The following is a 23,857-nucleotide window of genomic DNA, read 5'->3' as shown; positions in this document are numbered from 1 at the left end:
AGTGGTAATTGGTACGTTGGTAGGCGGCTTCGATCGCTAAGAAGAGGGGCCGAATCGGGGTTGGCTTTAGTGGAATAGAGGGAACAGAGGGGCTTGTGGACGATCCAACACCGTAAGAGTTGCTCATGGCAGGTAGAAGGAGAAAAAAGAGGGTCGCTAAAGGGAAGAAGGCTATGTACCCACAAGCCATGTTGGAGAGAGTGTACAGTCCTTAGCTCTACACATGGTTAATTTGAGAAATTCAAAGATGAACTTTGGTGTGCTAAGATTTAGAGAAACAATGTTAAATACTTGCTAAGTACTTCATTGTGGGTCACTTAATATTATTTTCCTTTTCTGTTTCGCGTGAAAGAATGATTAAGCCTCATCATACAAAATTATTGTGGGATCACTCATTGCGCAAATCTCAAAGCACTCCAAACTCTGTCCTTCATCCGTTGGTAGAAATCTCAAAACAAGCAGGTGATCCAGAGGTAGATTTGTGCAAAAAAAGGTGAATCATTCTATAGCATGAAAGAGACACCGTTGTCTCAGTGTTGCATGGTGGACGTTTGTGATCTAATTATCACCAAATATTAGTATGGACGGATGGTATCACCACTTGCTATTTGAGGCATGAGTTAGAGTTTGATGCCAAAGGGTGTAGACCTTTTGTTTTAAGCCTCTATTTCTTAGTATCCATATTTCATATTGTTAGGTTTAGCTTGGATGTCGGTTTAGGTAGAGAGAAGAGGAGACCCAGGTATAAAGTAGGATGTAGGGTTAGAACCCCTCGGAATTTTTGTATAAAGTAGGATGTAGGGTTAGAACCCCTCGGAATTTTTTTAAAATTGTAACTCAAATTCCAAGCATAAATCACAATTGTTTTTGTGGTACCTCATAAAGCTCTTTTATTAAAAGAGGCTGAAACAAAGATACGTAAGGGGTAAAGCCAAAGTTAAGCAAATAAATACTTATTACGTCAAGCCAAGGAGAGAGATAACATTGGCGGAAGAAGATGAAGAAGGAAGGCCATCGCTCAACTCTGCCATGCGCCCCATGCTGCCAACAACAAACGCTACGAGTTAGTACATAAAAAGGGAGATGGGTTACGAGCCCTCGTCACATTAGTGCTAGATTAGATGTCAGCCGCTAATCCCGCCTTTAAGCATATTTTGACCCTCGACACGTGTCTACTAAAACTTAGTAAAAGAAACAGTTGACAGCTATCATTTGGGACATGTCGATCACCGAATTTTTCTCAATGTATCAAATTTATTAAATTTGTTTACCTCCACGAGAGATGCTCCAATCCTCGTCGTTTCCGATCGTCCACAAGAAATACCCGCCGAGGCCGTGCTCCAGCGCGAAGTCTATCTTCCTCGTCACCGACCACAGGTCATCGTAGCCGATCCAATTGGTCCCGGCGTAAGAATACACAGACACCGTTATTTCATCATGCACTTGGGTCGCGTTGTTTTCCGTGTTAAAATCCACCACCGCCGAGTACACCATCTCCCCGTCAGTTCCCGGTCCGATCCCTACTGCCGGTGCGCCGATGCCGTGGTCTGCCGGATCCTTGAGCTTCCACGTCCGGCCATATAATGGCAAACCCATCACCACCTTCTTCGGTGGAATCCCAGCCTCCACCCACGACGTGAGTCCATAGCTCGTGCTCACGTTGCTCTTTGGGTCGTACAGCGCCGCAGGCGCCCCAGTCTCCGACGTGTCCCATGAGCCATGGTAGTCGTAGCACATAGAGTTGATCCAGTCCAGACTGACCGCCATCTTGTCGGCCGGATAAGATATTGGTGTGCTGCCTGTGAGGAAGAAGTGCGACGCGAAGTACACGGCTGACGTGAGCAACAGGCTCGGTCGGCCAGTCTCGGCCGCTTCGCGAGAGATTGCGTCGCGCCATTCCATGAAGAGGTCGCCGAGGCTGGCCATTTTCTCCGGGTTCGACGGGAACTCCCAGCCGAGGTCCAGGCCGTCGAGGTTGTACTCACGGGCGACGGCGATGGTGGATTTAATGAAGGCGGAGCGGGTGGAGAAGTTGGTGGCCATGCTGGCGAAGGTGTCTTCGCCGCCGCCGCCCCCGCCGATGGAGAGCATGGCTTTGATTGGGGGGTCGTGAGCGTGGAGGGTGGCCGTGAAGTCGGCGAGCATGCCTGCGTCGGAGGGGGTGACGACGAGTTCAAAGGAGGTGTTATCTAGTTCGACAAAGGCGTAGTAGATGTGGGTGAAGTAGGAGAGGTTGATGGAGGAAGGTGGGGAGGTGGAGTTAATCCATGAGGACCAGTAGCCGGCTTTGATGGCCGACGATGGGAGAGGGACGGGGGCCATGGCTGCAGATGGGACAGAGGCCGGAGCCGGGACGGGAGGACCAGTCGGCGGAGAGGGGCTTGCAGCCGGTGCAGCGCCATAAGCTCCTGCTCTGGAGATGTAGGGGAAGGAGGTGGTGGTTAGGATGAGGAAAGCTATGAATTCCGAAGCCATGGTGGGAGAGAAAGGGCGAACTTTTAGATGGTAATAAAAGGTGATCAGGTTGTCTTATAGGAAGAGGTGGAGCTCCGGTGACAACGAAAGGCTATGACCGATGAGGTTGGCGATGATTGCTAATGGAGGTGGCGATGATTGCTAATGGAGGTGTGCTACCACCACCTCTCCGTGAGTCTACTGGCGAAGGGGATGTTTTGTCTCACTGTGGGCTTGGAATTCTCTCATAAGTTCATCGAAACATAAGTATTCATCAACTCTCCTGTTTTTTTTTTTTTTGCTTTGGAACTGACTCCTTTCGGGTGACTAGTTGCTTCCAGGACTTAAAGTTTGGTCCACCTCCACCGGGTCAAGAGGCCTCATTTTTTAAAAGTAATTTTTCAGCGCTACAGTTTGATGTCCACCTTCGCCCAATCGGCTTCTAGAACACATTCTTTTCCGCTAATGACATGGCTCCTCCGTCCTCATTGATACCCCTCCTTGATCTTATGTGGAGAGCAAGCCTCTAATTTCGTATAAACTGGCTGGCAAGTGACTCGTGCTAGGCGGAGGAACTTTAATTAAACGATAACAAAAAATACCTACTAAAAACATAACAGTAATAAAAATATTATTTTAATCTTTTTTAGAAATTTATAACAATAATCTTTTCTAGAAATATTTATAGATACAAAATCACACAAATAGAAGAGAAATGTTAATGAAAGAAATAAGAAAGATAAAGGTATGGTATTGGTTAAAGCTACATCACATTGTATGGATTTTTTTCGCGATAGGCATCGGAAATGTGTCTCCTCGCAAATCTTGTGAAGATGCAGCTGGTGATGGAGTCAAAGGAGCGCTACGGTAATGCAAATATTTATTATTATTTTTCGTTGATGACAAATATAAGCTAATGTAGATCCATCGATGTGAAGTTCTGTTGGCCATGCATCTAATTTCCAAGGGATAGGTACTCTCCAATCTTAACCAAATTAAAAGAAGACAAATCTTAAAATCCACAGACTTTTTCCCTCTTTTCCTTCCCTTCTTGAACTATCCCTCTCTTACCCTGGCTGCCAAGCCGCCGAAGGTTTCCTTTTCTTTTGAGGTATACCTGTCACCCCTTCATCGAAGCCTGGAGCTCACCATTGCCGCCCTTTGCTAATTGTCAATACTCTCATCCTCATCCACTCTTTCCTTCTCTTTTCTTTCCTTGACTGCCCCGCCCTCCTCCCCACCAATAAGCTTGATGGCCCTACCATCTTTCCTTTCCTTTCCTGTTCTCCCACTACCTCCTCCATCACCCTCATGGGCCCTCGCATTCTTTGTAGAATGGCATGCTACTCAAAGAAGATCAATTGTACCAGCTTAGAATCTAGAACAAATATCAAACACGAAAAATATTTGCAGAGACTTGCATAGAAAAAATAATAGAAAAAGAAAAACATTGAGAGAGAAAATAAATTTATTCAAAAGAAATTAAAGGCGGAAACTTCAGCTCCTCTCACAAAGATGGCTTACTTAAGAGCTCCATGCATTAAAAGAAAAAAAAGAATTCTCTTCAACTTCTTATTCAACTCTTTCTCCCTCTTTTCAAAATCATATTCTCTCTCCACTAAAAGATGAAATTATCAATATCATACCCCAACTAAAAAACAAACTCAAAAATATATCAAGCCTAAAGCTTAACCTAACTAAAGTATGACTACCACTAAGACAAACTATTCCAATTAGTATTGAAATAAGAAACATAAACTGGGAACAGAATTCTAGTATAAGTAGGACAAGCAATGGATTTTCTACATCCTCCACTCCCTCCTCAAATCCTATGACTTCCTCAAGGCAGCCTTCCTTCTCTCTTGTGCTGCCTTTGCATGCTCTCATGCAAACCTTACCACCTTCCTCCTCCCTGCCACACTACCACCGGCAATAGAAATGTTATTAATAAAATATATTGGATAAGATAAGAACTTATAAACATGAGTGCACGTATATAAGAATGAAAACATATTACCAAGAAAGTTTAGAAAGTGATGTAAAAAAAGATATAAGAAAGTATATTAAAAGATAAAAAAATAAAATAAAAATAAATTATGACAATATAAATATTTTAAAAAATAAAAGCATAAATTTAAAACTATACCAAACAATAAAAATATAATGATCATAAGAACAGACGAATAATCAAAAATAAAGTATAAATAAAATAAAATTAAAGATACATAAAATAAATAGATATGTAATTAAAAATAATAAGAAAAAATAATTGAAATTCTTAAAATTTTAAGAAAAAATTGGGTTATTTGAACAGTGAGAGAGAGTGAGGCTGGCAATTTTTTTAAAAAAAATAGAGTTTTTTTTTTTTGCAAAATTAAGCGGAAAAATCTGATAGAAATAAATTTTTACTGCAAACCCCTTTGTATAGTGAGAGAGAATAAGGACGAAATATCTTTAAAAAAAATATATTCTTTTTGGTAAAATTATGCGGCTTCCTGCATAGTAGGAGGTACTATCTCCATGCACCCCAACAACGAAAAAGAGGGGGAAAAAAAGGGAAAATATGGGCATCGACCGCTACATCCTACCCTTATGAGAGAAACTTTAAGGCAACTCCAAAATCTCACAAACAAAAATCCTCTAGTACATGCACCAGGAAATATCGAATGGATCAGACTTTCTATTTTGCCAAATTTTCTTAAACACCCATCTTAAAGAAGAAACTCGAAAGACAAATTAGGATAGAATTTCTCCGACTAGCAGAATCTGTCAATCCCATAATTTAAAAAAAAAAAGAAAAAAAGAATGGAAATCATATCCGAAAAGAGAGGCCATATGCCCGCATCCTTTCTTCTTCCTCGTGAGGCATTTCCTTTCGTACCTGAGGGTCCATGCGAACGTGGTAAGGTCCAACAGAATACTATACTATATTGCCTTTATGATATACTCTGCTCGATACGTGATGGGCTGATGGCTTTAATAAAGGAATGAGATATTCTCTCCTGCTAAGAAGCAAACAAGCATCCAATGCCAATATAATGAAACAATGTCTTTTGTGCCTAGGCAGTAGGACTGACTTGGAGCGGGACGTACGTAGCGAATAAGCGACGGGTTTAATAAGATGAGGATTAGAGTCAACTGGCCCGTTGTTATAAGATGAGGATTAGAGTCAACTGGGCCTGTTGCTATCATGAGTTCAGATTAGACTAAGTTTTTATATGATTGGTTTTAATGATAACAAACATTATACAAATATTTATTAAAAAGATTTTTAAAGTATTGTTAGTATATTGCATATTACTTTGTTTTATATGTATACATGAATTTTTTGGCATTGCATTTCATAAAAGGTTGGTTACAAATATGAATTGGATTAATAATTAAGAATAATATTTTAGTAGTTATTTATATTTTTTAAAATATTATTTTTTGTATAAATGAAAGTGGTATACATTCAAGTAAATGAATCATTCTTAGTAACATGATTGTTACAGACACTCCTTGGACATTATCTTAGTAATTTTGGCATATCTCGAGATGTACTAATTAAATTGCTACGAAATTTGATTATGTTATACTAGACTCATATATCTATAAGTTTTATGCTTTACAAACTTTTTAGATCTAACTTGTAGTTGGTGAAATAAGAGCTGCAAACAGCTTTTTCAGAACCAGTTTTGGTATTTTGATTACATCTCCCAACCACATAGAGAAAAAATCTGAAAAAAATATAGAAAATAACCATTTGAAGGAGAAAATAGAGGTTGCAAATGGAGTAATTGTAGCAAACAACTTTTTAGAAGTAGCTTTGGTATTTTGACTACATCTCTAAAACCATATGGAGAAAAAATTTGAAAAAAATACAGCAAGTAGACAACTTATAGATCTACTTTTCATCCTTGAGGCCTATATAGAAAAAATCATTTGAAGGGGGAAACAGAGTCTCCAATCTATAATATCAACTTAGAAAGTTGAAACTCAAAATTTTCAAATTTGAAGTTCAAATTTTGGAGCCAAATTCAAGGGTATTTTGGTCTTTTTCAACACCAACGTCTATGAACTCTTGAAGCCTATAAATAAGAGTATCTTTATCAATATTTGAAAATAGAATTGAAGAGAAATCAAGAGAGTATTGTGCTTACAATATTGTAAGAGAGTTATGGAGCTCTTGTTAGCTTGAATGATAGAAAGGATTGCTTGGAAGGATCGTACTCTAGATAAACAAGAGAGTGTTTGAGGAGGTAGATCAACTAAGGGTTAGCTCGAATATTATCAAGTATAAAGATTGCTTGCACCGGAAGACAAGCATTTTGTAAAGCTTTGGATAAGTATAGTGGATTAAATCTCGAAAAGGAGTCTTGAAGAGTGGATGTAGGCTCACAAGGAGACCGAACCACTATAAATCATCGCGTATCATCTTTCTTCCCTTCACTCTTTATTTTTCCATACATAGTTGTACATTTATGATTATTACTTGCTATACTTGTTGCATCTAGTTTATTTTATTAGATTTAAAAATTTAAAGGGATTTGATTTTATTTCTGCAAATTTTTATAAAACCCAATTCATCCTCCCCCCTCCTCTTGGATTTGGCACTCCGGGCCAACATGACATTCTTCCTTCATGCTCCTATCTTTAGCAACTGGTTTTTTTTTCCTTTACAACAAAAAATAAGACTAAAGAAAGGATTTATTTGGTTTTGGCTACCAAAAAGAATCTTTGGTGAATGAAGTAAAAAATATTGTTTTTTTTTATATAAAAAAACTCTCCTTACCTTACTATTTACATGCAACTTGGTCTTCATAAACAATAAGCTTTTATATGAGGCATTCATTTTTGTAATATGAAACTTTAATGTTACCATATAATATCAAATAAACATACATTGCTAACCTAGATTAGAAAATTTTGGTTAATATCATCTTCTAGAATTATAATTCTTTTGTTACAAGAGAATCTTGTAAAACGGCATGCTACGTGGAGTAGATCGATTGTGCCAGCCCAAGATTTAGAACAAACACCAAACAAAAAATAGAAAAAAGATATTGGAAGAAAACTAATTAGAAGAAAGAAAAAATACTTAATTAAAAAATTGAGCGACACAAAAATGCTCTCTCTCACTCCTTACCGAGAAAGACAATTCTCACTATCTCATTCTCTCTCTTTTCTCATGCCATACTAAAGGAGACACAAAAGGTTCCTTTATGATTCCTACTCAAATTCAAAACCAATACCTACTAAAAGATGACATTAGATAACTATTATAAAAGATATAACTAAGTAGAAAAAAACTAGGAATAGAATCCTAAAGTCATTCAAAATAACGACCAACTAAATAAGAATCCTACGAGGATTAGGACTTAGCAATGAATCTTAACACTCCCCCGCATTGCGAAGTCCATGCCACCAATATTAGATTTGTCGATATTGTGAAACGCCGCAACAGACTTTGCCATTATTGCTGCAGTAACAACAATATGTAATAACTCATCCAACCAATAGTTGAATAGTAGAGCTCCTTCATTCACTTGAACAATAACTCCTTTGTTGGCTCGTTATACCATTTCTTTTCTAAATTGAAACGACTTAAGGGGGACCTCCAACTTTGGAATAAATATGTTGTGGGATCGATTTTTTCAAAGATCAAGGAAGCGGAATGCATTTTAAGGTATCACTTTCTAGACGAAATCGTCCTTTTTGATGCATATATTGAAATCGACGATATTCTGCAATACTTTTCCTTAGCATTGACTCTACAATCACAATGTCGGGATTCTGACATCCAACTTATCCAAACAAGTATTAGTTTGCCAGTTATACTTGCTGCTTACCAAAGCATTGGCCGTTACCCACACACCTGCAAAATCAGTAGTAAAGCTTTGGCTATATTCATATACGTCCACTTGAGTAGCTTCAAGTATCTGTATACAATTGGCTTTTACACATGAAATCAAATTCTCATGCATAGAGTCTGCTAATAGCTCAAACTTTAGAGTAGCTTTAAAATCAATTAGTATACTAAAAACCTTGTCGAGTACCAAGGCATAACATGAATCATCTCCACTAAGCATGTCTTCTTCTTGCTTGATCATTGAAACTGCTTCAAAATTAGTCAGCTTTTCAACTTCATGGTTGACTAAATCTTCATAAGAAATATCTATATCTTGGATAGCTACGACACAAGACTCTTCTGCATTATTTGATTCCTTAGTATGGATCTCTATAAATGAATCAACTGTAGCATCCTTTGACTCTTCCTGAGCAACTTCAGTTACGATCTCTTCTGAACTTAATACAACATCCATGTGATCAAGCTCCTTCTGCTCCAGATTTTCTTATGGACTTGATTGATCCTTAGGCTGATCAACCTTGCCACACTCTGAATCTTCCAAACTTGAGCCAATCTTTAATTGATCAAGCATCCCCCGATTCAAATCTTTATCTTTAAACCAATTCTGGTCTTCTTCTACTTTTTTTAGAGAAGCCTGGAACTAAAATCCACTTTTTATGCAACTTTTGTTTGAAATGTCTCACCTTACTTAAATTTGAGTGAACGCCCGCAAGAATATCACATGCTTTCTTTGGCTCTTGTATATTCTAGATATGGAGATAATTTTCTCTATCAATTGAAATATGAATAATCCACATTACCTTCCTAGATTTTAGGTTTCACTTCATTTTGTAACCTCATCATTGAGAGTATTCGATGTTGGCATCGTCTTTGACTCATCCAAGATATCCTATAAATCTTGTCCTATCAAATTAGATTTAACAATAGCCTTCCAAGTTGGATAATAGGTGTTGTTTAACTTGCAAAGAGAAGCAATAGTAGCAAAAGAAGCCATATTGATGTTGGTGAGGTCAGGCATGTTGAACCCATTGAGAAAGAAGATAGTAGCATCAGGCATGATGATTCACCTTTTGAATCACTAAAACAAGAGTTCACACACTTGCACCACTACACAGCGAAAAAACCGAAAAGCTCTTCAACCATGCTAAGCTATGAATACATAAACCACCAACAATCAAGCCGCTGCTCCAAAAACTGCACTTCGAATAAATTTGATCCAAATAACAAATCGCTCAACCCCTCTTCAATCTTGCTATGATACTATGTAGAATGGCACATTACGTGGAGTAGATCGACCGGGCTAGCCCAAAATCTAGAACAAACATCAAACAAAAAACAAAAAAAAGATATTGAAAGAAAACTAATTAGGAGAAAAAAATACTTAATTAACAAATTGAGCCACACAATAAGACTCTCTCTCACTCCTCATCAAGGAGGATAACTCTCACTCTCTCCTTCTCTCTTTTCTCATGCCATACTAGAGGAGACACCAAAGGCCCCTTTAAATAGAGCATCATATGAGTGAGATGTTTAATTCCTACTCAAATTTAAAAACCAAAACCCAAAGATCAGACTAGATAACTATTCTAGAAGAAATAATTAAGTAGAATAAAACTAGAAATAGAATCCTAAAGTCATTAAAATTATCGACCAACTAAATAAAAGTCCTAATAGGATTAGGACTTAGCAGTGAATCTCAACAAACCTTTTTCTTTTCTTGTTTATCATTTCTCTTTTTTCTTTCCCCAAAAGAACTCGTTAAGCAATGAATGAAATTTAAAAATTTTAGTGTTAATATGAATGTGATGAGCAAGAAACTTTTAATCATCGCAACCGTCTATTATTATCTTTTGCTTAATCATGATAGTGATTATTTTCTCATCCTGCATGTGCATTTGCATGTATAATTTTGCAAGTTGGGAGAGATACAACAATATTTTGTTCCTTCACCATTTTTCTCGAAACACAAACTTTAATATCATTGAATATACATTGCTATTGTATAATATGAAAACTTATGATGTATAACTAAAACCATAGATGGCCAAATCGTGGGATTGGGCAACAACCACTATATTGTAAACATCCAATCTAGTGGGAGAAGTGCCTTACCTTTTTAAAGAAAATTTACTTGATCTATTTGCTATCAGAAAACAAAATATGAATGAGATCAAAACACAGTGAAATGAGTCATAATAGACGATAAGTTTTTCATTTATTGCATATTAGTTTTACTGCATCTTTGGCACAGGTTGGTAGTTTAAATTCCTAAGTTGCGTGGGTCACGCCAAGGGCATGAGATTCACTTCTTCTTTTCAATGATTTACAAAGACCCTATGCTGGGTTGCATTCAAATATGTATATTATGGTCGTCGACTAAGCTTACCCTTCATAGAAAGATTGTAATTCCAAGACTTATAAATAATTAATATTTAATTGAAGACCATAAACCATGTATAACTCATCATATCTAATTTAATAGAGACTATAAACTATTTAATACTTTTTTGGTTCGGAAAGAATTTTTTTTTACTGAAATATGTTTTTTGGAAAGCTAATGCCTGAAAATTTGCATATTTGGTTGGCCATGAAAAAATGATATATTTCAAAATGGCTCGTATAGAATATTTGTTATGTCCTTAATTAAAAAAAAATCTTATCTCATTCTATCTAAAAGTGGGCATTTTTAGAAAAAAAATATCTCAATTTTCACTAATAAAAATTAAACCTTTTCATGTCCCATATATTTTTTTATAAAATATAAAAATCTTATTGCTATATAGAATCTAATTTTTTATTTTTTTAAAATTTCAACTAAATTTGGGATATTTCTTGACCGGATCTTTCCCTCTCCTCTTCCACCAAGCGAGTCATGAACTCGCCAGCCAACGCCGACTTCGCAAAACGAAACACAGAACAACGTGAGCCGTGGATTTTTTTCGTAATTATAATAATGCATGTAAATCGAAATCGGCAAGCGAAAATTGCAACTTTAATGAAGGGGTTGAAAAAGAAATATAAAGTCGGCAATGCGATTGCCGACGTTACGTGTTATAAAATGCAAAGCTTCGTCTCCTTATGTCCACCAGTCATCGTCTCTGTCATCTCTTTCTTGCTCCTCACTCTTCTCCAATGGCTTCAGCTATGATGGAGGACAGTTTCGAAGACGATCAGCTGGCCTCAATGACCACCGACGACATCATCAGGGCCTCTCGCCTCCTCGACAATGAGATCCGGATCCTCAAGGTAAAACCCTAATCAAGATCCCATCCTTTTCCCCAAACAATCTAGGGTTTCTTGTCCCCTTCTATCCTCCTCTTTCCCATCTCTTGACACGCTCTTTCTGCGAGAAATTAGAATTTTTGTTGTTCTTGATTTTTCCAATCCTGTGATCTGCGGCAGGATGAGTTACAGCGGACGAATCTCGAGTTGGAATCCTTCAAGGAAAAGATAAAGGAGAACCAGGAAAAGATAAAACTTAACAAGCAGCTCCCTTATCTCGTTGGTAACATCGTCGAGGTATTCTTCTCTGCTCCCTGCGTTCCCTTCGTCTCCAAGCCTTTAATTCCCCTTTTCATTCTTTCTTTACTTTTGTTTGATTTTTTTTTTGTTTTTTTTTTTTTTTGTTTTTTTTTTTTTTTTTTTTTTGGGGGGGGGGGGGGGGGGCGTGGTTGTACAATTTATCTGAAGGATAACAATGTATTAAACCCTGAAACTCTAGCACAAGAAAGGAAAAGAAAAAGAAGTATGGATTTTCACTGTCTTCTTGACTCGTAGCCCTCTTCATTGGCATTATATGATGAACTTTTGGATGATCCTGTCATAAATTTCATAATTAGATTCAAATATATTTCACCTAGATAATCAGGGCTTCCATTTATATGTTATTAGTGGTTTGAAGGATGGAAACAGTTTAATCTCGTTATTTTACGACATTAACTTTTGCACTTCATGCGCCTTATTGTTAATCATATCATTTGTTTCTTTTTTTAACGGACCTTCGTGGTATCTTTAGATTTTGGAGATGAATCCAGAAGATGAGGCCGAGGAAGATGGTGCAAATGTTGATCTAGACTCACAAAGAAAGGGAAAATGTGTTGTTCTAAAAACTTCTACACGACAAGTAAGCTAGAAGCCCTCATTTATCCATATTTTAGTTTCTTTTGATAGAGCACAAGTGCTGCTTCATCTTGCCTCCTAAATGTAGACTTGAATGTTGAAATATCAAATGGTCTTGGCAGAACCTATTCAAAGTTAGCTTACTTTGGCAATGCGATGATGGAACCTATCATATATATATATATATATATATATATATATATAACCTTGATGAGGGAACTATTGTCCTCATCTTTTTTGGTTTTTCATTATGTAATTATGACAATGTGCACACTTATGTGATATGCTATCCAGTCTTATTCTCCTGCTCCGATCTGGAGTTATTGGTGTTTAGACTTTTAAAGTTTCTATTTCTTTTACTAATTGAAAGTCAGTCGTCAGATTGCCACCTTGTTTATATTTTGAAGGACATGATTTTTGGACTTGGCATGACCTTGGACTCTGATGCTTTCTATCAACTGAAAAACCCTTCGTCCATATGATGGAATTAGGTGATTAAGTATTGGTGACAACTTCTTTATGTGATTTCAGACTATCTTCCTTCCTGTTGTTGGATTAGTCGACCCTGATAAGCTTAAACCTGGAGATTTGGTTGGGGTTAACAAGGACAGCTACCTAATCTTGGACACCCTTCCTTCGGAATATGACTCACGAGTAAAGGCAATGGAGGTTGATGAAAAGCCAACTGAAGATTACAATGATATTGGTGGCCTTGAGAAGCAGGTAACCCCTACTTTCTCAATGTAGGTATGAGTTGTTTTGTGTTTGTAATGAAATTCAACTGCTAAAGAGCCAATTGCTATTCTAATTTTCAGATTCAATCTTGGTTATTTTTATTTCTATAGATATTGTAGTCTTGCTTGAGTCCTCCCTAAGGTTGTTAGCTAAGAAATGCTCACTCTTATTTCCTTATTGTATCTGCCACTAAATGCTTCTATTTGTGTCTATAGATCCAAGAACTTGTTGAAGCCATTGTGTTGCCAATGACACACCAAGACCGGTTTCAGAAATTAGGGATTCGTCCACCTAAAGGAGTGCTTTTGTATGGACCACCTGGAACAGGGAAGACACTGATGGCTCGTGCATGTGCAGCACAGACAAATGCTACTTTTCTGAAGCTAGCAGGACCCCAACTCGTTCAGGTTATTATTCAAAGACCAAAATGCATGCTTGTGTTCTCATTCAGTTGTTTCTTTACCATTCGTTTATGCTTATAAATCCACTGCCTCTCCATATTTTGTGCTGAAGAAATTGTCCAAGAGCTTGACCAGTTCCTTCCACTTTAAGTCATAGCAACCATACATTTCTTGAAGTTGTTTCTAATGCAATGCCATATCCTAGTTGATTGATCTCAGTTGATTGTTAAATGACAAATGTGGATGAAATGTGATTTTCTTTGCTTGTTCTTATTTGGAAATGAATTGTTTCCTCAATTCCTCATTAAGCATCATTTACATCACTCTTTATGTGCCACCATCACTCTATCTGCATCTAACTAATCCTTTTTCTGTGGTTTGTTACCCTTTGAGATAGATTAAACCGCCACTTAACCTCCCAGATACACCCTTTTCTTGAAAATATGAAATGATATAGTTGTATCACATTTAATACTAAGGCCCTGTTTGGGAGAGCTGTTCTCATTCAGTTGTTTCTTCACCATTCGTTTATGCTTATAAATCCACTGCCTCTCCATATTTTGTGCTGAAGAAATTGTCCAAGAGCTTGACCAGTTCCTTCCACTTTAAGTCATAGCAACCATGCATTTATTGAAGTTGTTTCTAATGCAATGCCATATCCTAGTTGATTGATCTCAGTTGATTGTTAAATGACAAATATGGATGAAATGTGATTTTCTTTGTTAGTTCTTATTTGGAAAATAAATTGTTTCCTCAATTCCTTATTGTGCATCATTTACATCATTCTCTTTATGTGCCGCCATCACTCTATCTGCATCTGACTAATCCTTTTTGTGTGGTTTGTACACTTTGAGATAGATTAAACCACCGCATAACTTCCCAGATGCACCCTTTTCTTGAAATATGAAATGATATAGTTGTATCGCATTTAATACTAAGTTTGGTTGCCAATTGAACTTTCAATGGAAAAGTCTATTTATCCAGTTTGACTGATTTGTTTTATGCATGATGATTTTTTAAGAACAGAGTTGACACATATTTACTTACATGATTGGAATTTTTCCATTTGCATGAGCTTGTTACTGAAAAAAAGTGTGTGCAGAGCCGCAGACTGCCTCATAAACCACATGATGCATGCTTATAATTGTTTTGCAGGATGTTTGAATACCTGATTATATAACGAATTTCTTATGCTGTAAAATAGGTTAGAGTTAAAAAATTCAAGAAAGACAATATTTACAACAAAAGTGAACTGAAGCTGGAGTTGTTCAAATTTGAATATCATAAATGGAGTGGATCTTTTGAGTCGGTCCAGCATGCAAACCATAAATTTCAAGCTAAAATAATGTTGAATCTATTAAGGCAAAAGTTGGCCTAACTTTTTTGTGGTTCATTGTTACGCCATGTGCAACAAGGACTCGAGGAGCCCTTCAATTTTGTAATAGGATGTGTTGTGGAGAGAACATATGATGACTTCTTTCCTGGTGCATGTGCAAAGGATATCATATGATATGTTGAATTTTTAGTGCCATCAATGTGCGGGGACTGTGCTAATAATCTAAGTGTCATTTTGAGTCTCTTGGATTTCAGCAAAGAAAAATTGTTATTGCAGTCCTAAAATTAATTCAAAGTTGAAAACTTGCTTTCAGTTTTTATTCTTTGCACGAAGAGGCTAGCTATGGCAGACATGTATGTGCTTCAAGTACTTAATGAGATATTAGCATGCATATAAATTTGAAGTGATAAGTTTTTATCTTTCATCAGGGGAAGTCATGTTCACTAATTCTGATTCAACTTTGTATTTTATCAATTTTATTTTAAATTTTTTTGTTGAATGAGCTGAGAACTTTTTTTTTTAAGGAATCGGAAGAGTATGACATGGCTTCAAGACTTTGATGCATCACTCCTTTAGGCAGATCTTTCAATCTTTCTTTGTTCTTATATGCTTTGTAGTGCTTGAGCCTCTAAATTTTATTATTGATCATCTACAAAATTGAGGTTTCTTTTCCCATCCCTACAGGATAGAATTATTTTCAAAAAACAAGCATACTTTGATGCTGGCATTTGAATGATCATGTATTGTGTGCTGGGTAACAGAAAGGGAAAAAATTACAGGGATGGAGGCTTTCAAGGAAGTAGAGTTAGGTACTAGATACCGATGAAGATAACTTTAGGTACATCTAATAGACTGAGTTCTTATTGGTCCTTTGCAACTCATATTTCATAACGTTGTCCATCTGTAGTTCTAACTGTTGCATCATATTCTTTCTATACGAACTATAAATTGATGCAAAAAATTCAGTTATTATCTGTTTAAACTTTGAAGTTATGAATACAAAATAATGTTAGATTTTTTTCGCCTCGCCATAGTCCAGTGTAAATGCAACTGACTGGTTTTTTTTGGGACATATTCAGATGTTTATTGGTGATGGTGCAAAACTTGTTCGTGATGCCTTTCAGCTTGCAAAGGAAAAATCTCCCTGTATAATTTTTATAGATGAGATTGATGCAATTGGAACAAAGCGATTTGATAGGTATGCCATGTTCCCATTTTATGATGTACCATCGTAGATGCATGTGGTTCCTCTCAAATATTGATACAAGTAGAATTCTTAAGTCATTCTTTAGTAGCCCTAACATTTTATAAGTCCTTTGGAGAGCATTACCCTGTTTAGTATAGCATGTTAGTGGCCTAACACTTTTTCTTCTTTGAAGTAAACGGTATGTCAAGTGATTCGATCATGTAGAATTATTGATGAGCTCATCTTGCAATTGATGCGACCCCGCTCTTATAAGAATGAGTTCCAGTAATCATGAACTAATAAATTTTAATATGCCTAATTTTTATTGCATCTGTTGAGATGCTTTTGTGGGTTACCAAGGCCAACTTTTGTAGGTTATTGCAGCAATATTACCAACTTAGTGCTCTGTGCAACATTCTTCTCCTTTGGTTATTTGCTTCTCCCTAGCTCTGTACATCTCTTGCACATTTTCTGTTTATCCCTTTCCTTTTTCTTATGTGTGGATTGAAATTTTATCTTACAAAACCGAGCGAGCATTATTTGAGTAACTTTTTTTTCTATGCAACCAAATCTGCTGGATGGTTCAATAATACTTATGCCTTCAAATATAGTCAGTTTTCCAGTTCAAGCAACTTTAGCTTTTTCCTTCATTACAAATTTCAGATAGGTTTTCTTGGATCTCAATATCTCGTTTCTCGATCTTTAGAAAAAAAGAAAAAACTTTAATTGAACTTCCCACTGTTTTTTGTTACAGATCATACTTATCTGCGAGGATGAGATATGTCCTACGCCAGATATTTAAGTAGTTTATTTGATGCATGACATCACATGGACCTAGTTTTCTCCCCTTGAAATAATTTACATTTCCATGCTAAATACATAGTCAGCTGCTTTCCTTAAACGGTAAATTAGCACTTTGGAGTACACGATTTAAATTAAATAAGATAAGTGTATTTCAAAGTGTGCTATTATTCTAAATAATAATTAGCAGAGTCTTTTTTTTGAGTTGAATAATCAGCACAGTCAGATGCTAAAAACTTCTTGCAATTAGATACTACATCTATTCATAATCTTCATGATACTAAATGTGTTCTATACTGCAGTGAAGTGAGTGGAGACAGAGAAGTGCAACGGACAATGTTGGAATTACTTAATCAACTTGATGGTTTTAGCAGCGATGACCGAATAAAGGTCAGGATATACTCTTTTTTTTGTATTATAAAATTTTCCTACATTTTTAAATTTTGAGAACGAAAAATGTGACTTAGATTGTTCTTTGACATTACATATAGCTTATAATTTACAAAATTTCATTTTTTATATTTTCATCACTCTTACATGTATAATTATGTTCTCTTTTTGCCTTTTAACATTTAGACATTATTGTTTTAGGCTTCAGAACCTTTTGGTCAATTGTTAGACAAAAGTGCACTGAGGCCCTTAGCTTCACCCCTCCAATTTTCCAGCTGCAGACATGCTACAATTGTAGACCCATACGTTCTTTCATGCTTTGTGTCTATATACAATTTATTGCTCCCAATAAAGGTGGATTTCTAAATAAATATATTGTTCATTTTATTATCCATGGTCAATCTCATTCTATCATCATTGTCGATCTCAAAATAGCCTTCACCAAGAGTGCATGAAGAAATGGTGAAGTGATTTTCTCAGAACAATTTGTGAAGCATGAGTGACTAGAAAACATTTGCTATGTGGCTTGTAATGTTGTAAGATAATAAAGATTGACTTGTATGGTAGTTGAAATAGACATTACATTTTGGTAACCATATTGTAAAAGACATGATGGTGGGCTTTGGCTTGATGGTAAGGTTGTTTCATTGCAACTTGGGTATCATATGTTCAACATAGGGAAACACCCTCTCTGCATGTGGAGATAGGTTGCGTACATCTAATTCTTCCTATTTCTTGTAGTGGCAGAGCCTCGTACACTGGGATGCGCTTTTTTATATTGTAAAAGACACATTATAGATAGATTTGGAGCGGATGACCTTAACTTTTATAACTTAATTTTGATCAAAGGTCTTGCTAGAAAATGTTGCAGCTAGACACTGTTGTTGTAAAAATGGGCTGAAGGCATAAAAAAGCCCATGCAGGCAGGAGGAATTTTTGGAGCTGCTGAAGCGCTCCGAACAAGATATTTTGGCGAAGTCAGATTCTGACGGGATAAGATGCTTATACTAACTCAGATAAAGTAAAACAATAGCATGAGGATCATTGCAGGCATGTATTTAGTTCCACATTTTGATCTTCGGTATCTAAACAGGGTCAAGGATTCCAATAGATAAATTTTATCTCGTCTTTTTGGGAGAGGTCTTCGTCGTTACAAAAGGGATCCGGAATATGATATAATACCTTATTAGATACGTGGATGCACAACATAAGTGGAACTGAAAATGGTAAGAAGACAAGTTAAAGGGAAAAAATGGAGGAAAAGAAGGAAAAAACTGGACACAATAAAAATGGTTTCGAAGCATAAAGAAGCCTAGGAAGGCAAGAGGTATTTCTAGAGCTGGTCAAGCTCTCGCCCTCCTGATAAGATGTTTTGGCTGTGAGTCAGATATGACTGGTATGATGCTTCTGGCAATCCAGATAAAGCAAAAGAATAGGATGAAGAGTATGCTATAGTTACCTTATAGATATATGGATGCACCATGCATGTGGAACTGGAAATAGAAAGAAGAAATTTTGGGGTTGGGGGGGGAGGGACTCAATCCAATCTAACTGAATTTTGAAATAAAATAAAGAAAGGTATGTTACATGATAAAAATTGTTTACATTTTATTCTGCGTCATATTGATAGCTACTAATAAACCTATTTGAAGGGATATGCAATTGGTAATGGAATATGTGCATGAACTGGGAGCCAGTTTCTTTGGCTGTACTCAAATGTTCTGGTTTTGTATGGCAGTTCTATGCCGCAAAGTACTTCAGATTCTTTCTACTTGATTTAGGAATCTGCAAATAGGTAAATGCCATTATATGATGTGCCATGTTCTTGAAGTCACCCTGTGCCCTAGACCCTTGAAAGAATTTTAAGTTTCATGATGCTAATCATTATTGGATTTGGATCTGCTAATAAACAGTTCATGAAAGGGTGTGCAAATGAGATGTGCATGGAGTGGAAGCTGGTGTTCTATGCCATGCCCCATGTGATATTGAATGAGATGTGTGCATGTACACCTTATTTCATCCACTTGTGTCCTAGACTCTTGAGGCAACTCTAAGTTTGCTGATGCTGATCATATGGTTTGGAATAGAAATGCTATGTATCAGTGCTCACTGTAAGGCTTCATAGTGGTTTTTGATCTGTGAAGTTCTTGGCAAATATGTAGTATCATCAAACTATTAGTTCTGTTTTATTGTCTTGACAATAATGTTTTTGATTTTACAGGTCATAGCAGCAACCAATCGTGCTGACATTCTTGATCCTGCTCTTATGCGCTCTGGTCGTTTAGATCGCAAAATTGAGTTCCCTAATCCATCTGAAGAAGCAAGAGCTCGGATATTGCAGGTGGTCATAACTGCTATGTCCTCCCAGTGCGCATGTATATTAAATGCATGCTCCACTAGAAACTAAGCTTTTTCTTTTTTTTTGTCATTGAAATTTAGATACACTCTAGGAAAATGAATGTACACCCTGATGTCAACTTCGAAGAGCTGGCTCGATCAACAGACGATTTCAATGGGGCACAACTGAAGGCAGTTTGTGTAGAAGCTGGCATGCTCGCTCTGCGTCGAGATGCAACCGAGGTTCTAATCTCTTCCTTGGTTCATGCTATATCGCTTGAGTAATTCCTTTTTTCTTGCGAAAAACTTTTCATGGTGCTGGTTTGGGAATGAGAAAGCACATGTTTCAGGCATGGCTAATCATGGAACTCTAGTTCCATAATGAAATGGCAGGCAGTTCCTTACCATTGCACATTAGCTTTCCTGTTTTCACCTGCAGTGATGTCCTGTCACATCTTCTAGTTTTGTTATGTGTTTGCGTCATTACTAGTTTGGGCCCAAAATATTTGGTTTGATTCTTTTTAAATGCATTAAATTTTGTCACAAAGCCAAAAAGTTCAACTTTCTTGCATTTTAGCAAGTCATTTTACTCGTGCATGCATGCATAGAATGGTGAATAAGCATAATGCTTTGGTCAAAAATATTGAAGAAATTTCTCCTATATCAATGTTATTTACGATCATGGATATCTTATGCAATAGAGTTATGATTTCAAGTGCCAGCCTCTGGCAGGCACATACCAGGCCGGGCTAGTACTAACATCTGCTGTTGGTGGGCATGGCATGTTGTATATGTTTTTTAATATTTTTAAACAAAAGGGTTATTTTTTATTAATTTGTTCAGCAAGGAACACCAGGTGTGGTGGCACTATGCCATGTTTGCCAGTTACATTTGCCTAATTACCTGCCATTCAATGCAATGATCACATTAAATATTGTTGGATTTAATGCATGTTTAATGAATCAAATGCACCGATAATCCATTTAGGAGAACCCACTACTACTCGTATTCACAACACCACCCAAATAATGTCTTTTTTCATGTTGTCACGGTTGTAATTAAAACAATAATCAGTTTACATATTTATTTATTTTTTAATTCAGGTGACACATGAAGATTTCAATGAAGGGATTATCCAAGTCCAGGCCAAGAAGAAAGCCAGTTTAAATTATTATGCTTAATAGTTTGTGTGGGCTTCCTTGTACTGATGCAGTTGAATAAAAGTTATGTTCTAAAATGTTAATTTTCTAGGATTTCTCCAACGGTCTTTGTTTAGAATACTTTTTATCATGAAGCATCGAAAAAATATCAAGATGTATCGTCAAATGTTGTCTTACTTTGTGCTTTATTGGGGCCCTAATTTATCACGGTTGGGCTGACACACCCTAAGCACGTTGCTTTGTTTCATACATAGATTGTAGTTCAGTCTGTGGGACCACCCTGTATGCCTAGAAACGATTATTGATGGATGAACTGAATTTCCATCAGTCATGTATATATAAATTGACTTGGTTTTCGTTTGGTGTGCCATATACCCCTTGACAATAATTTACCCTATGGTCTCTAGCAAAGGGAGTGGAATATTTCTGTCTGGATTGATTCATTTTTTTGGAGTTACCAGCAAAATTGACAGGTTGAGCAGGAAATCACTGATGAATGCATAGTTTAATGGGAAGTAGGGGACTGGCAATTTGCGTTTATCTATCAGTTTTGCTTTGCAATCTCTTGGTTAGCCCGACATTTTTCTTATAGAATTTTCCTCCAGCACGAACTGCAACAATTGGTCGTGGCGTGAGAATGTCTCTCAGCAATTATCTCCCTTCCTCGAATGAATGGCGGCAGCAGGGGGAAAATGCCTGTTATATCTGACTACGTTTAGATGGCAAGAACCCATTTCCAGGCCAAGTTTACTTTGATGAAGTGCGTACTCTCTGAGCTGGTGAAAATGAGCATTTGTGCTGTCCGGACATCATGCATGCTACACCAAGGGAGAGGATGAAGACGGTGAATTCTGGGAGGGAATTAATATGTAGATCTGTGCTGATAATTCGCTGCATTTGAGATGGTGCTACCAGTGAAGATCCAAGCTTCTACAAGATTTGCTTTCTGAGGTGTAATTCCCTGCTCGGTACGGAGATTCTCCAGTATTCAGGTTGGCAAGTGATTTAACTAATTTTACTGTGTTGGGAGTCGACAACAAAAGAGGTTAGATACGAACTATTTGGTGGCTGGACTTATTGCCCTTCAATGTGGTCACAATAGATTAGTTCTTACTGATGGCAATATTATACCTTTTTTTTTTGTGGTTCCCCGTATACATCCTTTGCTTTAGATATCCATATTTCAACTTGGAGCTAAACATTTCCCCGGAGAATTAATCACCTTCACTCAATTTAAAGACGTTCAGCAGCTGGTAGGTGCGGCACTATACAAAAAAGTACGACAACACCCCACTTGAAGTGGGATCAAATGCCCTGCTGCTATGTTGGTTGGATGTCACTGCCAACCAGATAGTAGTTATGCGCACCTTCGAGTCAGTAGCAACGGTTCACAGCATTTGGGAAAAGTACCATTGGCCGGATATCAGAATGATGCTTCGCAAGCATCGGCAAAATAGTTTGTTTGGATGAATCTTCCAAAAAATGTTATATAACACTTCGCAGAAACCATGAGATCACTAATTCAATGGTTGACATCCTTCGCTGCACTTGCTCCTGTAATAAATTAGATAATATCATATATAATTCAGAAAAGTTTTTGACATATGGATGCTTGAAAATGTGACATGTTATCTACAGGGAAAAGATCACTGACCAGCATATATGGATGCGAACCCTCTTATATTAGGCGGCACCATCATGGCTTCCATCTCCAGATTCTGAAGATTTCCAGTTGAAGGAAATGAATATGAAAGAAGAAGAGACATAAAAGGGACCTGCAGCAATTAGTTGAGAAAGTACAAAAACAACGTACCACGTATGGCCGCCAAGTTTTCTTCTTTGTATACTCCATGTAATGAACCATGAACAGACAGGAGCATCTCATGACCATGCTTTTGTATCCTTAAAGTTTTGGGAGTCATGCCAGAAGATAATCGTTACCAGTCGTCTGCAACAAATAGGGTAATATCCAGAGCTTAGAAAAAAGATGAAGAAAATACAAGAGTTGAAAAGGTGTCTGCAGCATCATCAATCCAAGTTTCTTTAATTAATAAAACTGATTTCATGCATACGTTAAGCATTTAACAAGCCCACGAGAGAATTATCAATATCTGAGACAACATCTGGCCTTAAGCTTAAATACAGAGGTGCCTGTTGTTCTAGGCATCTGGTTTTCTCATGGTACATTCAAAATCTAGAATGCAGGAAGGTTTTAACGAAATAATTTTGTAACCACAAGGAAAGATAGTGAGACTCAGAGGTTTTGAAAGGGTGATGTTTACTTTAAGGTCCACAATCAGAAATTTGCAGGTAAGTTGATGGGATAGGTTGTAGAGGATCGGATCGGGTAGACAAGATGGGGTGGGTTGGGTCGGATAATTATAGCTTACAGTTATAATCAATGAGATTACAACTCCAATATGAATGAGAGAAGTTTATAACTTATTGTCTTATGACTTTTGATTTAGACACGGAGAATTCTAGTTGACATCAACAACTATAATATATTTTAATAAGAAACAGTTCATATATAAATTAAATTAATTGAGGGTTTGGAAACAAAACCAACAAAAATAATCAACTATTATGATTTTCACAGAATATATATATTTTCTAAGTTTCAACAATACTAAATATCTAAAACCCATACAGCTTCTGAATTTAAACAAGTTGAGTAAAATCTGCTCCACTAGGCCAGGTTGGATCGAATACCTAATGAGTTGGTTAAAATTGCTACCTCTACTCATATATATTCCCAAGGAGTCAGGTTGCAGGCTTAAAAATGGCATGATTTAATCTCAGCTTACCATGCGAACCATGGACGGAATTTATTTGCAGGCTACCTAGCAACTTCATCAACACCATAGTAACTCCAATCCACCCTTGGAATAGGGCATATCCTTCTTTCGAGTACTGATGAGCTGATAGGCCATTTTCAAGCGGTCAGAAAAATATTGTATAAAGCAGCAAAATGCAGTCAGAAAATTATATTTAATAGAGTCCTTTCTTTAGCCTTACATTATTAAAAAGTCTCTCGGCCCCATCTTCATATAAAACCGGCAAACCATTGCCGACTACATAAATTAT

At 36.9% G+C, this 23,857-nt stretch overlaps 2 protein-coding genes across 2 annotated transcripts; one reads left to right on the top strand and one right to left on the bottom strand.

The window, feature by feature from the left end:
• Nucleotides 1–924: 924 nt before the first annotated feature.
• Nucleotides 925–2,717, bottom strand: LOC120107853 (nod factor hydrolase protein 1-like). The gene is made up of 2 exons (XM_039121351.3): nt 1,272–2,717; nt 925–1,041 (listed from the first exon to the last, which is right to left on the bottom strand). Exons 1-2 carry the CDS (start codon nt 2,473–2,475, stop codon nt 1,019–1,021), a joined length of 1,227 nt encoding a protein of 408 aa, XP_038977279.3. The 5' UTR covers nt 2,476–2,717; the 3' UTR covers nt 925–1,018.
• Nucleotides 2,718–11,356: 8,639 nt separating this feature from the next.
• On the top strand, nt 11,357–21,126 carry LOC103720356 (26S proteasome regulatory subunit 6A homolog). The gene is made up of 10 exons (XM_088716515.2): nt 11,357–11,551; nt 11,708–11,824; nt 12,321–12,428; nt 12,956–13,147; nt 13,375–13,566; nt 15,976–16,094; nt 17,186–17,273; nt 19,495–19,614; nt 19,713–19,853; nt 20,714–21,126. The coding sequence occupies exons 1-10, from the start codon at nt 11,384–11,386 to the stop codon at nt 20,789–20,791; spliced, it is 1,323 nt and encodes a 440-aa protein (XP_088572641.1). The 5' UTR covers nt 11,357–11,383; the 3' UTR covers nt 20,792–21,126.
• The last annotated feature ends 2,731 nt before the right edge of the window (nt 21,127–23,857 follow it).

Source organism: Phoenix dactylifera, chromosome 2 (assembly GCF_051530095.1).
Source record: "Phoenix dactylifera cultivar Ajwa chromosome 2, Ajwa_hap1_PhDact_Kaust_v1.1, whole genome shotgun sequence".
In the NCBI taxonomy this organism is placed as follows: domain Eukaryota; kingdom Viridiplantae; phylum Streptophyta; class Magnoliopsida; order Arecales; family Arecaceae; genus Phoenix; species Phoenix dactylifera.
This window is presented reverse-complemented; position numbering and strand designations above follow the sequence as displayed.

Bases quoted from the DNA above. Each gene is read 5' to 3' on its own strand.
- LOC120107853 (XM_039121351.3), bottom strand. From the start codon at position 2,475: ATGGCTTCGGAATTCATAGCTTTCCTCATCCTAACCACCACCTCCTTC. The intron at 1,042-1,271 runs GTAAACAAATTT...TGTTGTTGGCAG, and splicing joins TTGGAGCATCTCTCGTGGAG to CATGGGGCGCATGGCAGAGT.
- LOC103720356 (XM_088716515.2), top strand. From the start codon at position 11,384: ATGTCCACCAGTCATCGTCTCTGTCATCTCTTTCTTGCTCCTCACTCT. The intron at 17,274-19,494 runs GTCAGGATATAC...TTGATTTTACAG, and splicing joins GCAGCGATGACCGAATAAAG to GTCATAGCAGCAACCAATCG. The intron at 19,615-19,712 runs GTGGTCATAACT...ATTGAAATTTAG, and splicing joins CAAGAGCTCGGATATTGCAG to ATACACTCTAGGAAAATGAA.